At 39.1% G+C, this 18,208-nt stretch overlaps 3 protein-coding genes across 6 annotated transcripts; 1 reads left to right on the top strand and 2 right to left on the bottom strand.

Annotated features, from left to right (window-relative positions):
• Nucleotides 1-2,105: 2,105 nt before the first annotated feature.
• Nucleotides 2,106-6,202, top strand: LOC131007596 (uncharacterized). Its single transcript, XM_057934504.1, has 5 exons — nt 2,106-2,502; nt 2,626-2,813; nt 2,884-3,013; nt 3,098-3,400; nt 5,873-6,202. Exons 1-5 carry the CDS (start codon nt 2,413-2,415, stop codon nt 6,200-6,202), a joined length of 1,041 nt encoding a protein of 346 aa, XP_057790487.1. The 5' UTR covers nt 2,106-2,412.
• A 3,456-nt stretch (nt 6,203-9,658) lies between these two features.
• Nucleotides 9,659-11,534, bottom strand: LOC131023679 (trihelix transcription factor ASIL2). Its single transcript, XM_057953236.1, has one exon. It carries the CDS (start codon nt 11,178-11,180, stop codon nt 10,026-10,028), a length of 1,155 nt encoding a protein of 384 aa, XP_057809219.1. The 5' UTR covers nt 11,181-11,534; the 3' UTR covers nt 9,659-10,025.
• Nucleotides 11,535-11,919: 385 nt separating this feature from the next.
• On the bottom strand, nt 11,920-17,468 carry LOC131023661 (phosphatidylinositol/phosphatidylcholine transfer protein SFH9-like). Of its 4 annotated transcripts, none has more exons than XM_057953219.1 (16): nt 17,135-17,468; nt 16,664-16,708; nt 16,244-16,544; nt 15,145-15,244; nt 14,702-14,968; nt 14,503-14,580; nt 14,313-14,414; nt 14,177-14,226; nt 14,009-14,108; nt 13,805-13,897; nt 13,648-13,722; nt 13,329-13,398; nt 12,822-13,210; nt 12,635-12,709; nt 12,333-12,533; nt 11,920-12,225 (listed from the first exon to the last, which is right to left on the bottom strand). In XM_057953219.1, the coding sequence occupies exons 2-15, from the start codon at nt 16,668-16,670 to the stop codon at nt 12,480-12,482; spliced, it is 1,761 nt and encodes a 586-aa protein (XP_057809202.1). In that variant the 5' UTR covers nt 16,671-16,708; nt 17,135-17,468; the 3' UTR covers nt 11,920-12,225; nt 12,333-12,479. The 4 variants fall into 4 exon arrangements, with proteins under 4 accessions (XP_057809202.1, XP_057809188.1, XP_057809193.1 ...); XM_057953205.1 differs by having other exon boundaries at nt 11,920-12,255; XM_057953210.1 differs by having other exon boundaries at nt 11,920-12,255; nt 16,664-16,711.
• Between the last annotated feature and the right edge of the window lie 740 nt (nt 17,469-18,208).

Raw genomic sequence — 18,208 nt, forward strand, 5'->3', positions numbered from 1 at the left:
TAAATTTCATACAAAATAATCTAAATAATTCTCTCTCCCGCGCCGATCTCAATCTGCCCTACCCTAATCAAAAATAATTTACCACCGAACTCCGCCGCGTCAACTTCAATCAGGACGCCTGACTCCGGCACTCCGCCGCCTAACTCCACCACTCCGCCGCCTCAAGTCTACGTCTGACGCTCCGCCAAGTTCCACGGGCGAAAACATTTCCTACTTCGTTCTTGACAAGGTCTCTACCCTCACTTTAGGCTCACACCTGCGCGATTCGTTCTATTGCTTGTTTTGCTGAAGATTGAGGTAAACCTTAATGTTCCATTTCCTATCTCGTTTCCGATTTCCAAATCTCAAGTTTTCTATTTCGTTTGCCTGATTCTGATTTTTTATTTGTAATGTTGCTGTAAAATCTCGTTCTGAAAAGAGGAATTAGTGAATGTGGGAGGAAAATAAAGGGAGAAAGTTGACGTAAGCTTCCACAATAGCAAGGCCAAGTTTACTGCTCATAGCATCATCCAGGTCTCTCTCTCATTCTATCTTTCTTTGGTCCTTCCCTCTCTGCATTTGCCGTTGTAACTTGGGCACATCTAAAATTATTTTATTTAAATTGAGCTCTTTGAGTAGACTCTGTTTTAGTTTCTCCTATGACAATTTAAGCCCCTTTCTCTGATCTCAGAATAATTTTGCTCTGTCACTCTTTATCTTAAACCACAGTTATATGTGTTGCTCAATTGCATTGAAGTTGCAGACACGTATTTAGAGTATGTATATCACTACTTGTTGAAAAAAAAATTAATATTTAGTAGTTAAAAAATACTAATATGATAACTTGTGTCATTTGAAGTTTGTTTATCGATGATTTGCAAAGATCAAATCTGTTGATCTCAAGCACTGATATTCAAAAGGAGATCGAAAGAGACTTTGCGCGTTGGTTTGGTGCATATGTGAGTGTTTATCTCATGAATTATACGCAACATTTAATATTTAATATATTAGATATTGTTGATGATGATTTGATAATTATGATATAGGTCAAAAATCCTACTAGCAACATCGTGAATCCATTTTTATTGGATATTGCAAAAGGGCCTTCGCCACTAATTAAGACGTATCCAGGATATTATATGAATGGATATAAATTTCACACTTTGGAACGTGGGACTCTAAGAGCAACAATGAATAGTGGAGTATGCATTAAGGGTGAGACTTATGGTAAAAACAACAAGGATGAACTCGATTTCTATGGTCGATTATTGGATGTTTGTGAGTTAGAATATCCTGGGCTACCAATTAAGACCATAACAATGTTCAAATGTGAGTGGTTTGATCCATTACGATCGGGGACATCAGTGCATCTTGACTATAAGTCAGTTTCTGTAAACCATACGCGAAGGTACAACAAGTAGAGATGTCAAATGGTACGGGTCGGGCCAGCCCGGCCTGAACCCACTGGGCTTTCGATTTTTTCGGGCCGGGTCGGGCCAGCCCGAAATTAGATCGGGCTACAAAATTCTAGGCACAGCCCAGCCTCTCTCGGGCCATCGGGCGGTCGGGCTAAACCGGCCCATAATTTTTTTAATATTATTTTTTTTACAAAAATAATAAAAAATAATTTAAATTAAAAAAATTAACTCAAATTTAAATTAATAAACTTGGGCTCTTATATCTTAATTTCGGCACAAACATCTCAAATTTAAGCTAGAATACACCAGTCACCATATGCTGCATTGCTGCTCCACATAAATGGAGCAATTAAAAATTCATAACAAATGATGTATTTAATTAGTGCATTATTAATCGACAAGATAGTTCTCATAAAAAAATAAAAATCATAAATCATATCATTGTTAAATATAAATAAACATGAATTAAATTTTGTTTTTGTAATCCAGCTTGAGATAATTTAGTCTTTTAAAGTTTCCTTAATGTATATAAATATAATTTGTATATATATATATATATATATATATATATATATATATATAAATGGGCGGGCCAAAAAAGCCCGAAACTCGATAAGCCCGACGGGCCAAAAACCAAGGGCTTTTAGGCCCAATTTTTTTTGGGCTCTATTTTTTCAAGCCCAGCCCGCCTCCTAACCCGGGCGAGCCGGCCCATCGGGCCGGGTCGATTTTGACATCTCTAACAACAAGTATGAACCGTTTATCTTAGCCCACCAAGCTATCCAAGTGTATTATTGTCCATATCCGAGTTTAAAACAGTCTACTAATGACTGGTGGGAAGTTTGCAAAATTAAAGCTAGATCTAATGTGGAAGTCTCAGATCAATCATCTAGCTTAATAGTACCTCCACCATTTCAAGAGGATGAGTTGCCTTCAATTACAAATCTAATTATGGATGATGACACAACATTAGTCCATCCTGATGGTACTTTGATTGACATAGAAGAGGAAGAAAATGATGATGATGATGATGATGATGATGAGTTGTCCGAGCAAGAAGATAATGATAATTCGAGTGATTCTGATTACGACGATGTTGATTAGGGTCAGAATTATTTACATTTAAATTAGAATGTGGCAATTTAAATTTTGTTTTATAAGTTTAATTTTATCAATTTAAATTTTTTATACAATGTATTTACTTATGCATTTCTATATTTACTTTCAGATGGCTAATAGAGGACGAAGTGGAGCTGCAGTTAGTCGGATGACTGAGCCTCCACATTCATCATCATCAGATGGTGGTGACATTAGCGCGTCGGTGGGAGATTTATCATTAGGTGGAGGAGAGGCTGGCTCAAGTAGCGAGACATCACTATCTAGGGCTGGGATGAAGGAGCTGACGATCGTCAAGGGGTATGTTATCTATTGTATTTAAATTTTTACTTGTATTTCAACGTATTAACCATCATAATGTCAATTGTAGGATATTATGTCCATCACATGATGTCTCTCATCTGATTACTGAGTCATTCCAGCGAGTAATAAATCACCATGGCTTCTGTTGGAAATTAGTGTCGGATGAACAGAAGAAAGAGTATTTTAAAGACTTCAAGGTAAAAAATAAATCTGAAACTAATGATGTTTAAATGATGTTTGGAAACTAATGATGTTTAAATGATGATTTTTTTTTTTTGTAGAAATTCTTCTATTGGACAGGCTTGAGTGAAGAGGTTGTGTACAAACATTGTTACACGAGGGCAAGAGACAGATACAGACATCTCATTCATAAGATCAAGAGGTGCCGAAACAACGAGCAACAACCTCCATTCATTCCTGAAAGAGATTGGTCAAGTTGGAAAGAGTATTGGGGTCGGGATGATGTGAAAGCAAAAGCAGAAAAGACGCGAAGGAATAGGATATCTGAACCATATGGAGTTGGAACAGGGATCATAAAGCATAGAGGTGGCTCAATATGTGCTTTGGATTACGCCATGGAAATGGTAATTACTTTCTAGTTTAATAAACTTCACTTAATTAAATTTTTAACTTTATGTGTCTAAATGCATAGGCAAAAGAGAAAGGAGTCGCCGTAGAAGAGGTCCAGCTCGATGTGTTCGAAAGGTTTCACGTCATAAAATTTGGTGATTATACCGATGGGAAAAAAGGGGTGTAAACGAACCAAGCCGTTCGCGAACTATTCGGGGCTCGGCTCAAAAAAAGCTTATTCGAAATTCGTTCATTTTCTAAACGAGCCGAACTCGAGCCCGAATCCGAGCTCGATAAAATTATCGAGCCGAACTCGAGCCTGTGCATGTTCGGCTCGTGAGCTCGCGAACATGTTCGGCTCGAACCTATTCGCGAGCCTCTTCACGAATAGGACCGCGAATATGTTTGCGAATAGGCTCACGAATATGTTCGCGAATTAGCTCGTGAATAGGTTCACTAAATATTAATTTTATACTCCCTCCGTCCCATTAAAGTTGGTCATGTTCTTTTCGGCACGAAGATTAAGAAAGAGATAGTTAGTGGAGATTAAGTGTGGTCCAACAAAATTAAAGAGATAATTAAGTCTTTCTTTAATCTAAATCTGTATCTTCTTCCTCATTTTTTGACCGACGGCGACGCCGGCGCCGGCGACCGCGACGCCGGCGACGACGACAATCGCCCAAAATTTTCTGGCTATGCAAGTTCGTTTGTCACAAAAAAAAAACCAAAAAAATCAAAAACCAAAACCAAATCAGACCCCAATTTCCTCAAAACCAAATCAGACCCCAATCAAAAACAAACGGCGTCGGCGGTCGTCCCACCGCCGCTAACCCTCCCTGACTTCGATGTTCAACGACCCCATGTCTCGATTTTCCGCCGCTCGCTCCAACTGGAGCCCTAGGCCCCCAAATCGCGGCCAGGCTTAGATTTCCAGCCCTGTTTCTCGCCCCAAAACCAGACGCCGCCGCCGCCGCGTACTCCTTTCTGAACCGCCGCCTACTCCCTTCTGGCTCCAGCCCTTGCTCCTGACCCCTCTTCCAACGATTTTGCTTAAGCTGAGAGAACTAGAGCTCATCAGCCTCACCTCGATCTAGGTGAATCACCCCCAAATTGTGCCACCCTCAGAGAGAGGAAAGGGTCGGCGGTGGTTGCAGCGCAGACCAGAGAGGCGGCGGCCATGGGGTCGCAGTGCAGATAGAGGGGACGACGGCCATGGGGTCGCGGCGCAGACAGAGAGACGGCGGCCATGGGGTCGCGCCACCTCAGATCTGGGCGAACCACCCCTAAATCGCGCGAATCGGAACCCTTGCTCACCGGAGACGACGACAGATTCAGACGGAGAAGCCGGCGGTCAGACGAGAGAGATGAGAGAAGCATCCGATGGAGAGAAAGCGGGAGAGAGCAGCGGCGACGTTTGTGTGCGCGCGCGCGCACGCAACGAGAGAGAGAGAGAGGGGGGAGACCAGAGGCAAGAGAGGTCGGCGGCGGCGGCGGCGGCGGCGGCCGACGGCCGCCGGAGAAGAAGCAAGAAGGAGAGCCTAAGTGGGCGGCTAGGGTTAAGTGTAAATGATGGAAAATTAGACTTAAGTAGGTTAAATTAGGGTTTGCTTAGTAACTTAATTAGTAGCTCTAATTAAGTTAAATTTTTCCTTATTTAGAAAGTGGCCAACAATAATGGGACACCCAAAAAGGAAATGTGGCCAACTTTAATGGGACGGAGGGAGTATATTTTATTTGTTAAATATTTTTTAAATAATAAAAATAATACTCATAATTTAAAAAAATTACTTCTAACTTGATAAATTATCTATTTGTTAAAAATAAATTATAAATTATGATTCATAAATAGTCTAGCAATATATGAATAAATATAATTTTTTTATTTTAATGAAACCTTAATATATAAATAATCCGAACCGAGCTCGAATTCGAGCTTGAAATTCGAGCCGAGCTCGAGCTCGAGATAAACGAATAATTAACGAGCCGAATTCGAACCAAACTCGAGCTTGGTATTATATAAGCGAGCCAAGCTCGAGCTCATTTTTAGGCTCGAATTTGAGCTCGAGCCTAACCAAATCTTCACGAACTGAGCCCGAGCCTGGAGGTATTCGGCTCGGCTCGGTTCGTATACAGGCCTAGTCTCGTGCTATTGCAGTAAGTATTTTCATAACTACTTTTAACTAGCTTTGGTATAGAACATTACACACGGTTCCAATTATTATGTTGACTTTTAACTAGTTTAAGGAATGTGACATTGGTCATTGAGCACTCAAAATGCATGTAGGCAGTAAATTTCTTAAATGAAATGCTAATATAGCATATGGAACAATGGAAACATATCTTTACTTGATGATGAGAATGAGCTTCATGATATAAAGTCGTTAGTTTTTGTTATTGAGCTTTAAGATTAGTGCAGATGTTTATCTTAAATGGCAAGAAAAGCATAACTTGTTTAATAGAGTGTTTAATATTGAATTATATTATAGATGAAGGTGAATGAACGTATTGAGACATTGAGCCAGCTTGTTCCCGGCACAAATAAGGTGCCAGAGGTGGATAGGAATGAGATCTTCAAAAGTCTTATCCAACCCTCGAAGAAGAAGAGATTATTTGGTGCTGGTTCTCTTGCGCATTGCTATATAAGTGGGTCATCGAGTGCTGATTCTGCAGCGACCTCCCAGCTCGATTCCACTGCTCAGCAGAAGTTGGTGGAGGTGCAGGAACTGTTAGAGTTAGAGAGACAGGAGCACCATCAAAGCGAGGAAAAGATGCGAGCAAAGCTGAGGGCAAGAGACGAGGCACAAGCAAAGATGTAGGCACAGTTTCAGGCACAGATTCAAGCTCAGCTACAAGCTCAATAGGAGGCGTTTGAGCAAGCTCTATCGAAGCTAAATAGTAGTGGATGATGTCCATCATCTCTTAGTTGGAGATTGAACTTGTTATGTTGGTTTGGAACTATTTTGAACAATTTGATTTTGACTTTTAGTTATATTGGAGATTAAACTTGTTATGTTGGATTTTTATGAATTAATGTGATATAAGACTTTTTGTTGTTTATATTTTGATGAATAAGTTGCATTAATAATGTGTTAATAGGTTAAATACTTTATATAAATAATACCAAAAATATTCTACAAAATCTGTCGTCTTCAGCGACGGAACAGCGACAGAAATGCTCAAACAAATTTAGCGACAGAATCGCTACTAGCGACGAAATTTTTCGTCACTAATCTGTAGTTATAAATAAAGAACCAAACGGCAACAACTGTTTTAGCGACGAAAATTTTCGTCGCTAGTCCGTCGTTAAACTAGCGACATAATGCATTTTCGTCGCTATTTTTGTTAGCGACCATGATTCTAGATTCGGAAAAAATCCATCGTTATTCTGTCGTTAGCCGTGATTAGCGACATAATTTTCATTTTTAGCGACATAAATTTCGTCGCTAATCGGCTGATTTTTCGTAGTGTCTAGTTCGGATGCTACCACCATATATCAAAAAGTATAGTTCTTTTTTTCTTTTTTATATACATTTTAGACAAATTAAATTAAATTAAATTTGAGAGACCAAAATTTGAGAGACCATTGGGGAAGAAAATAAAATATGATGAATTGAATTAAATTAAATTTGAGGAGCATAAAAAACTTCAAAATGTGAACATTATATATTGGGGAAGAAAATAAAATATGATGAATTAAATTAAATTTGAGAGACTAAAGTTTTTTTAGGCTCGTAACTTTGGTCATGTTGCAAATGTAGGACAAATTTTTTTGGGCTTGTAATTGCAAGATAAATTATTTTTTTAGGCTCAATTTATCCAGTTTTAAAAATTTATCATGCAATTACAAGTCCAAAAAAAATTGTTCTACATTTGCAATACAACCAAAATGGTGGCCTAAAAAAAACTTTTGGCTCAAATTTTTTGGTGTTCACAATTGGTCTTGGACGTACGGAATTCACGTCGGATCCTCTATCAGCTAATTTTTTGGTGTTCTTCCCTACTTTATTTGAAATGCTTAATTGAAATTTGGTATGATAATTAAAAATCGAACACAACACCAACACAGCAAACTTGAAATCAAGTCTTCAAAATTCAACATATGATCGAAGTAGCATCAGCCGATCAAGACACGGCAACGCCTCTCCTTCTTCAACTTAGAATTCAGTAATTATTTTAAATGCAATTGAAGTGTGCACATATGAGCTAGAGAGGGTAAAATTAACCAAATTACATATATATGGTCTGATTCCGAGTTTCCGAATCTATATAACCACTGGCCTTTTTCTTTTTCATTTTCAAGTTTCCTCATACATTACATATTCCTGCATTACGTATTTCTTCTTCAATTCCTCCACACATAGTGCCAAGAAATCATGAACAAGTTTCCCAGATTTAGGTTAGCTCCCACCACCGATTCACTGCCTTGTTGCGGATGCGGCGGCCCAACAACCACGCTTCCACTCGCTGCTGATGACGGGTTTTCGATTGCACTTGATCATCATCAAGCCTCTACTTCTGCTTCAAATCCTCTCGACGTCACTGCTTCAATAAACGCCCATATCCGCCCACCTCTGCCGCAAAATTCCCGGTGGCTCCTCCCCGGCATAGAAGATGATGGCGTCTTGAGTTTGTGGCCTCCAGGTACTAACACCAAGAATTCAACAAGCGCCGCCGCCGACATTCCTCCACCGCCGCCGGTTTACAAGTGGCAACTCCCTGGTTTCTTGGACGGCGTCGAAGATGGTGAAGTCGATACAACCTTGAGTTTGAGGTCTCCCGGTAGTAACAACACCAAGAAATCAACAAGTGAAACAAGGCAGGAGCCCCAAACCTCCGACGCAATATCCCTGGTGGCTCCCAGAGGAATCAAGTAGGCTTCCTCCGCCAATCAATGCCCCCACCACTAACAAGGAATCAAGAAAGAGAAGTAGGCCTCACGTTGAAAGTGTTGATGAAGAAGATTGTCCATTGGTTCCACTCCCAAGGCTGCTGCGGCGGAACAGGGGCGGAGTTCTTGTGCATGAAAAGACTGGAGGAATCCGAGGTTGATGGTGACGAGAAGCGAGGCAGTGATGGGGTTCTTGAGGGGGCTGGAGATAATGGGAGTTGACGGCAGAAGTAATGTGTATGAGAAGTTGGTGATGAACAAGTCGGGTTGGAAGGAAGTGGTTGCCAGGAATAAACTCATGCAGATTTGGTGTTACAGACAGAATGGCAAATCTTGTTTTGCATTCAATTTTAATGCTGCAGCTGCTTGATTGGGAAACTCATGACAAGCTTTCCTAGTTTTCTCTTTTGTTTTGTAATTTTTTTTTGGAGGTTGGAACGAACGTTAGATTATCTCCCCCCTCCACCTTTTTTTCATGTGATCCATTAGAATAAAAGTTCATTTTTAAATAAAGAAGTTTAATAGCATATGATCTTCTACTTTGATGTTGTATATATGATTTTGGAATGAGAGACGATGAAATATACTCCCTCCGTCCCACGAATCTTGACACGTTTGGTTTCGGCACGGAAATTAAGAAATGGTAGATTAGTGTTTTAAGTGTGTAGTTAATAAAGTATAAAAATGATAAAGTAGAAGAGAGAATGTAATATAAGTGATAAAGTAGGAGAGATACTGTAATAATTATTACCTTATTTGGAAATATGTCAAGATTCGTGGAACGGCCCAAAAAGAAAAACGTGTCAAAATTCGTGGACGGAGATAGCGCAATTTTTTTGTGATTTTGGTTCTTGGTCGAGTGATTGAAGTGACGTCTTAAGTGTCTAGGTTGGAGTGTTCAAACAGTTAGTTCGATTTTCACTTTGAATAATATGTGACGTATTATGTGTAGTACCAGACTATATATACTCCAACATTTTATGAGAAACGGACTTTTAGTTTCTCAAAGTTGTATAATAAGGCTTGGAAATATAGTAAATGGACTTCTAGTTTCGCACTTGGCTTACTTTACACCATAAACTTACCTTATAACTCCTCCTCACAAATTATCCTCATTTGCTTTAAAGCTATATACGATTGAGGATCTTCATTGATTTTCCTATGCAACATTTATAGTTCACTAAAAGCTCTTATCTGGAGGAATTAATTAATGTTATATACAAAGGACAATAGTCTTTGGAGAGTTTGTATCTAGCAAAAGAAATGTAAACATTGGTGAAGAATTTATAACGCTAGCACCCACAACATGGATTAAAATAGAAGTTTCTCAAACTAGCATAACTTAATGAACAAACAACACTCCCTTTATATATCACCAAAAAGATGAAGATGAAAATTTTGTTTTCATTGAGCACCAACTATAAAACATAAAAACTGTTACATTCCTAACAACTAAATCACAGAGCAGAAAGAAAGAAACACTATATAAGCTTGGATTAGTAGATATAACCTAAACATCAATACTTCCCTACAGAATACAAACTAAGCAACCACTTAATCCATGGCTGTCAGCCATTTTTGCCCTTCTACGAACTCCAAACTGCCCAACAATGGCAGCAACCCTTACAACCTCCATGTTCTCATATAAGAAAAACGATTAAGCAATTGCGGTCAAGATATTGCTAGAGCAATATTTGCCCTTTTATGAGCTCCAACATGTTATTATTACACAAAGAATTCAGCAATTGCTGTCAAGATTCTTGATCCATTTTTGCCCGTTTATGAGCTCCGAACGCCCTTCTGATTGTGTCAACCATCTTCCTCTGTGCTTCAGCAATCATCTCCATCTTCTTCTTCTCCATATCCATCCTATACCTCTCTGTCTCCTGCATCATCTCAATCTTTTTATTCTCCATACCCATAAACCTCTCTGTAAAACCCCTAATTTCAGCCGCCAGCTCTACCCCACCACGGCCACTTCCTCCCTCTTCCGCCATCACCTGCTCCTCCTCTGCGGCATCCTCATCACTATCATCGCCATCATCATCACTGAAACCCCCATCAGAGTAGTCCATTGGTCTCCCCTTTACCAGGTTCCTCACCACTCTTCCACCCCTACCACCACTGCCGCCGCCGCCACCAAACCCTCGCTCTACCGCCACCCCCTTTGCACCCCTAACCCCACCCCTGACATCCCCACGCACGATGTTATTAATGCTCTTCGACTTATTTCTAGTCGCGGCGGCAGGGACATGGCCCGTGTTCCATTTCTCATCACTATCATCGGAGACACCACTATCCCCTCCGCCTCCGCCGCCGCCGTCGTTATTGTAAAATTCAGTGGAACTAGGATACAAACTACTATAACCATGACTGAAATTGCTAACATTGTTATTGTTATTGCTATTGCTACTAGTATTATTGGGGAATGACTTAGCTATCGTGATGGGACGCGCGTCGAGGGGCATGGGGCCGCGCTCCATCTGATCCATGAGCTCGAAATATTGCCATGAATTGAGGTAGGGTTTCTGCAGCTCCGAGCGGTACCTTTTCCGGAGTTTCTCGATTTTGTGGCGGCACTGAGTGGCGGTTTTCGAGGGCTCGTCGAAGCCGCAGCGGGCGGCGACGGTGATGGAGACTTCCTCCCACTGGAAGGCTTTGAGCTGGCCTTTTTTGAGGGAGTGCCATTTCTCCTGGTAGGCCTGAATTAGGGCTAGGGTTTCCTGGTGTGTCCATGGCAGGGGCGGCGACCTTTTGGGCGGGGAGGATTTGGATTCCGGCGGGGGGAGGTGGTGTTTGGGCGAGGGGGATGGGGAGGCGGAGTGAGATTGCCGCGACGTCGGCAGGAGTAAAGGCCGGGGCGGCGGGGAGGCGGAGGGAGAGGGGGAGGAGGCGGAGGAAGTCATTGCGGAGCTGGATTTTGGTTTTCGAGATGAGATGAGATGAGATGGTTAATTGGTGTATTAATAGGTGCGGCGGTGGTGGCGGTGGAGGCGGCGGTGGCGGTGGGGTGGAGTTAGATGTGGGGGTGTGGGGGTTGCGGGAGGTCTAAAGGGCGGCGGAGTGGTGGATGGGTTGAGGTGTGGGGACCACATTGCCTCCGGTTCTGATTTCCTCAAGTGCTGCAGTTTTCACTTTCGTATTTAATCTCGTGCTTTTTTGCTTGTGGAGCCGAATTTGATATATTGGCTCAAAACAATTTTTTGAGTTTGTTTAGTAAGATTTTAATATAATATACCTTGTTCAGAATAATTATATATTGATTGAGTAATATTTTAATTTTCAATTTGTGGGTGTATTTTCGTGAATACATTATTCTTTCACCAAAATGTTATGTTACTGTTCGATGGTGCATCTAATATTTGGAGATTTTCTAATAGTTTGTTATATTATCAATTATCATGTTGAGCAAGATAAATTAAGGTTTTAAAAGTTACATAATTATACCATTGTGTTGTCATATTGTGCTAGCATGATATATTTCGTATTTGGTTTCATGACGACACATGCTCCCATTGCGCTTGTTTGTGTCTCGTGGTTGGAATCATCATGACATTTGGAATGTCAATAACGACTTATTCACATTTGCATTCCCCTTAGGCATGAGAATGCACTTATAGTTAAAACCAAAAATAACACACCAGATAAACTAAACATTAGCAGCAGAAATATTGAATAAATATGGGGATCTGAACATCAAAACCTTCAAAGTAGTAAACAGAGCTGCTCAGAATCAAATGAAAGTACAATATATATCTACAATAAAAGACAGAAAGAAAAGAAACGTTCTTCAAAATTATTTCCTCTATTGCAACTCTGTTTAATACTTCAAACTATCATAATGGAAGAAAGAAGTATACACTATCTCCAAATATTTCAAATTGAAATCTTCACAGCGCACTTATTAGCTCACAGCTCCCAGATAAAAAAATGGAGCAGGACCAAAACAACCTGGATGGATTAACCAGTAAGGCTTAGTACCTGCAGAGAGAAAAGCATGTTCAAAAATGCATGCGTATGTGCAGAGAGAACGACACACGAAGAGATGCAGAATGTACCTCAAGTTTGCTGATCCACCGAGCAACTGAATAACAGTGTTCTTGCCTTGTCCAGGTTAGTTGGGGCAGAAAAAATCTCAGGATGTTGCAAGGATTGAAGTATAAGGATATACGGGTAAACTCTTCTTAGGTGTTAGTGAATGAATGTTAGGTTCCGCGAGGTAGAGACTTGCTGCTTCGTACCCAACAACCTCTACTGCCCTGTCATTGGATGGAAATATCATCAATATCTCATGTGTACCATTTTCTGTGGTTCAAATTTTTTTAATTAATGAAAAGAGAAACCAAGTCCATTGACTCGCCTTTTGATTGAACTCCTTCAAAGTCTCCAATGACTCGGACAGTTCCACTTGTTTTGATGTTGTGGCGAGTAGTGCCTGACATGAAATCCAGCATCATGAGTTGTTGACAACAGTTAATTCAAAAGCCAGTGTAGGAAATTTAAGCACGAGTGTTTGAAGCATGGGTTACAAACACGATATATGTTACCTTTTTGGTCTTCTGCAAGTCATGCTCAATGGATTTGATGCGGTTCATAGATTCAAGCAAAATTTCATCTTTTTCTGGTGGAATTTTTGCTGGCCTTTTCGTAAGTTCATTTACCAAATTCTCTAAATGCTGCAACTTCTGGCAACATGGATGGATAAGCCCTCCAGAACTTCCACAGATGCCCTGTTCATCCGGATAATTTGAATTTGGTAACCGTGTAGTTTGATTAATTTCTTTTAGTATCTCAGCGTTTTGCGTCTTGAAAAATATCCTGAACATCCCTTCGAGCAAAAACCATATGCATGCTAGAAATCTCAACAGTACATCCGTCACCTTGGTGGAGATCAATCCCTTTGGTGGCCTTTGTTCTGGGGCCAATGTGGTCAATTCTGGCAGGGATAAAATAAGAATGTTGGTTATCTTTCATATTCACTGGTAAACTTCTCTTTTAATTCCAAAAATTGATCTGACAAGTTTTATGTACTAATCTTCTTATGATTTACTTACTTGGTGGACAATGATTTTCATCGTCAGCCCCAACTTTATAAGGTTCTGCTCGTGATATTGTTTCCTGAGTCTGCAACATCAAAGAGAGGAGCGTACATGTAATGATGTTTTACTAAAGTGCTTTTAATTTGCTTACTATGAAAGTACAACAAAAGCAAAAAAAAGAAATTCCAGCCTCCAAACAAACTTGACAAGAATATAGGGATATTCAGTTGCAACCTACTAAAGGAGCAAGCCAGAAATTCTTCAGATAATCCTTCCAAAGTAATGTTCTCTAGAAATGCAAGTTATAGAATTGAAGATGGTATATATTTATTACCTTCATATCAATCAACTTCATCTCAAAATCATTACTCCCAGAGAAACCAACTGGATAAATATCACTACTTAAGCCCTGTTAGAAGATTAATTGTAGTGTTATTTTTCACTTCTATAAAGAAAAGGTGTCGCAAAAATAATTTCTCCAAATCATTTACCTTGTCAATTAGCTTAGTTTCAAAATCATCATTGCCAGAAAAGTTTGTCTTCCTCGGATAAATTGATTCACCATTCAGTAATGTGTCAACCAGCTGCAATTAGTTGGATAGCCCTAATTAAGTGTAAAATAGATGACTGGAAAATGATGCAGGATAAAAAAAAAATCAAAATATATATGAATAGGTACGTATCACAATTCATACCTTCATCAGTTGTGGATTTTTCCAGGGGCCCTTGTCGGATCTAAGACAACCACCTTGATTCGGGCATGAGCAGGAACCTCCAAGAAAATCTGGCAATTGACTGTGTGAAGAGAAAGTTAAATACACAATTGTTACATGACTTGCTCTACCAGAGAGAGAGGTTCTCACCTAGCATCTATCACTTCCAATAGCTTATCTTGAAATTTAGTCCCTAGAACCTGTAAGAGTGTAACCTTTGGTAAATTGACATTTTCATGTTCTCCCTCAAAATCTATCCAGTTCTACAAAGAGGAGGATCCTTTACAGTAATTTTCATTGTGGTCCTTGGATCAAGAAGGCCTTTAGCCCAATTCCACAGACACTTGAATCCACCACCAGCATTTACTATGTACATATGATGTAATGTCTGAACATAATAAGAATAAGAGATTAGTTCAATATAAACCATCAAAAGAAGAATTGCCTGTCTGTTGAAGAAATGGAAGCTGAGGCACCTCAGGATAGTTGTTTCCATCTATTCTCTGCATGCGCATCACTAGATCATGTGCGACCTTCCCAAAACTCATCCAGTTCTGCATTAGATGAACATAAACATTGGATTCAAACCACATGTTAACCATTGACAAAATGATATAAGCATGATAAACATATAACAGAACAACCAAATATTTAAACATCTAGTTTGGAACAGACCAGGCCCTGTACATCCAGTATTGTCGTTGTTGAATCAATATGCCGCTTGGCTGCTATAGAACATGCTGGGAACTTTTCTACAAAAGTTCTTTCAAAACCTTGAACATGATATTTTAAGAACCTATCCACAGTTGTGACACTCATGAGCTTGTTCGGTTCAATTTTGCCAAGTCTTTCGATATACAAAGGCCGCCCTCCTTTATCAACTCCATGATAACCATGAGGATAATAGTGCTGAACTTCTTCATATTCGTCATAAACAAAATCCTGTAGGTAAATGTGAAACAGTACATTGATATGGATGGTAAGATGAATGGTATTTGAAATATCAACAGAATATGCAATGTCCCATATTAAATGGGAAATGAATGTTGAAAGTCTAAAAGGTGGGTACAATGAACTTTCCCAGCAACTTTGGTAAACCAGAAAAAGGAGAATGGTACCTGAAAAATAGAGTCTACTCCATTCTCTTTCCTCCATTTCAACATTTCTTCCCACATATGAACGGTTTTGTCAAGATCAAACTTTCTAGCTTTCAAGAATCTGTAAACACATTCATTTCTTCATCAGACAATATAAATAATAAATTGTCATTTTCTTTGAGGGGTAGGAGTTGTTCTAGATTAACTTCCCCTTGATTAAGATGACACTTACAAGTGTAAACTTCAGTAAACCCAGTTTCTCCAGTAATAATCATATATCTCATCTGCTTAGGGGAAAATAGATCATCTAAACTACCCTCAGCTCAACAAGCATCATAAGTGACAATGCAGATGATATCACGTGGAATAGGAAATGCGACACGGTGATACAGCTTGAGGTGTAGTATGGCCTATTAGAGAATAGAATGCAGACATACACACATAACTATTTTGTGTGTATATATGGCATAACTTTCTCAGCAAGGGTTTTTCATTCATAAAACTTCACCTTTTTTTATCTAGAGAGGTAAATTATAATAAATTTCATGCTTCCAAAGAGAGGCAGGCAGCCATCTCTCAGGCCAATAGTCCTCTATCAGATAAAAAGAATAAGATGGGTTCTTTACAACCAGTTACTGGCACTAGCTTTAGACATTTGCACACTTCCACTAGTTCTAGAATTGAGTTGACTTGCCAACTCTCAACTTTAAGTAACCATGCATGTTTTTCCACCAGTCAGCAGCCACCACAGTCCACTTACCACAATATATCACAATGTGAACAAAATCCATTGTTCCAATAACCAAATAAAGGCAAGCAATATAGAGTAGAGGCCAATCATATAACTCTAGTTAATTCAAAGAAAAAGAAGAAGTACAGATCTTTCATCTGGATAATAGTCAAAACTTTGAAAGAGTTTGAAAGGGTTTATTATTAATAATTGAGAACCGACCCATAAAATCAACTCACGCAAAAATAGAGAGCAAAAAAGTTAGCCTCAACACAACTCTGTTCACAGAAAATACGATTTATTTGTTACTTTTCAAATCAGAAGACTATAAACAAAACTTTTCAATCACAAATTGAAAATTAAAGGCTTAGAAATTGCAGATAATTATACCTCAACAAAGTATGGTAATCATCTTGCCGCGCTGGAAGCAGGTCTCTTTCAATCAAAACCTGACGAAATGCATTCACTGCCTTCTCTTCCTCCTCATCGAGAAACTCCTCCGTCGACATTGAGGAAAAATGGCAATGCAACACTTGCCTACTGCGTTTTATCAGAGAACTTGTGCCTCTTGTGGAACCAGTCATGGCTTTCCTCCTCAAAGATCTCATCCTACGGCGTCTCTTGTCAACCTCAGGGATAATCTCAAGATCGGACCTTCTCCCTCTTTCATCTTCATGAATCATAACTATTTCTGAGATTGAAATAAACAATTTGAAACAGGAAAATTAATAATCAAAGCCGTCAGCAGATAGCCTGTTTTGAGAACCATTATATAAAAAAACTTTTGAAGGTTAAATACTTTGAATTTACCTGGCATTCTTCTAGTAGCAATTCAAAATTCAAGCCAAAAATACTCTGCTTCAATCACAAAATTAAACCAAATGAGATTCAACTTTGAGTAGAAGCAATAATAGGAAAGGCTGTCACAATTACAACTCAAATTTCTGAAAATCCAAGGGCGTGGCGCAGTAACTGGGGATAAAACGATTTATGGAGCCAGAAAAGCAATTCACCTTCTGAAGCAAAGATTTCGTAAATCTTCATGATTCTCAATTAATAGTCATTTTCCGAAAATTACAAAATTCCAAAGAGCTGAAATCAAAATCCGTGAAAGCTTGATAGAACAGAATTTAGTAAACTTTTCAGGGGCTTTCATAAAGTAAACCAGCATCCCACGCATTCATGATTTATCTAGCAAATAAACAAAAACTCCAAATAACATCCAGAAAATCGCCATCAAATATCATCTCGCTGTATCAAAATCTCCACATCGATCAATACCTTCCGCCAATAGCTGCATTCGAATTCCGACCGCGATCAGCGACGATCATTAATCTCTTTCTCCGCAACCAATCACACACATATATATACAGCTACAAAAATTGATTTGGAATGTGTAAGTCACGTATATTATAGCAGCTGAAGCTGCCTTCAGATCAGTCCGTTTGTTCGTTTCTCTTTCTAGAAACACAATTCTTATATGACAACGTCGATTGAATTCCTGTTACATACATAACGCCTATAAACGTATCTATATTATAAACAGACACACACACTTTCTCTAACTATAGATACATATTACCTATATAGTTATAGAGAGAGAGAGAGAGGCAGAGTGTCGCTTTCGAAGAATAGTAGTAATACTTACGTAGAGAGGAGGTGGAGGGAGCGGGGGAGTTTCGTAACGGCGCTTAGTTGACGGCGGCGGTGCTTTATGGGCGACTTTTTGCTTTCGGGGGGGATTGAGGAACTGACGTCGCCGTTAGTGAGGCACGGGAAAGTTGTATAGTGTGCTTCATCTTACGTTACAGGAAATTTGGGCTGTCACAAACACTTAAAAAATGATGTCTTACCAATATATACATATCATATTATACTCAAAAGGAATCATCTTATTATATAAATTACCTTATTTTTCATATTTTATTTGATGGGCACGCAAGAATTTTGGTTACATATTGGAACAAATTATGCACGATTAGTCTTGTAAATGAATCGAATAGCAATATTGGCTATAAAGAAATCGAGCTTTATAAGTTATGTTTGGTTTTTATGATAGAGTTGACATTTAACAAATTTTAATTGAGCTTTGAGTAACTAGATGATTTTGTACATGGTTTTTCTTAATGAAACTTGACCTCGAATTGAAACAGAAATTTGATCAAATATAAAAAGTAGGGGCAAAAGGATATATACTCTTTTTAAAAGATAAATTTTTTAAAAAAATACTCATTATTTACAAAATAATATATTTTATTCATTTATGATATTTTTATCCTTATGTAAAATACGTACATTGTCCAGTGCTCAAGTGTCGAGTTTGTCGAGCATATACTGTCGAGCATCGAGTGCCGA

The sequence above is a fragment of the Salvia miltiorrhiza genome, chromosome 1 (assembly GCF_028751815.1).
Source record: "Salvia miltiorrhiza cultivar Shanhuang (shh) chromosome 1, IMPLAD_Smil_shh, whole genome shotgun sequence".
In the NCBI taxonomy this organism is placed as follows: domain Eukaryota; kingdom Viridiplantae; phylum Streptophyta; class Magnoliopsida; order Lamiales; family Lamiaceae; genus Salvia; species Salvia miltiorrhiza.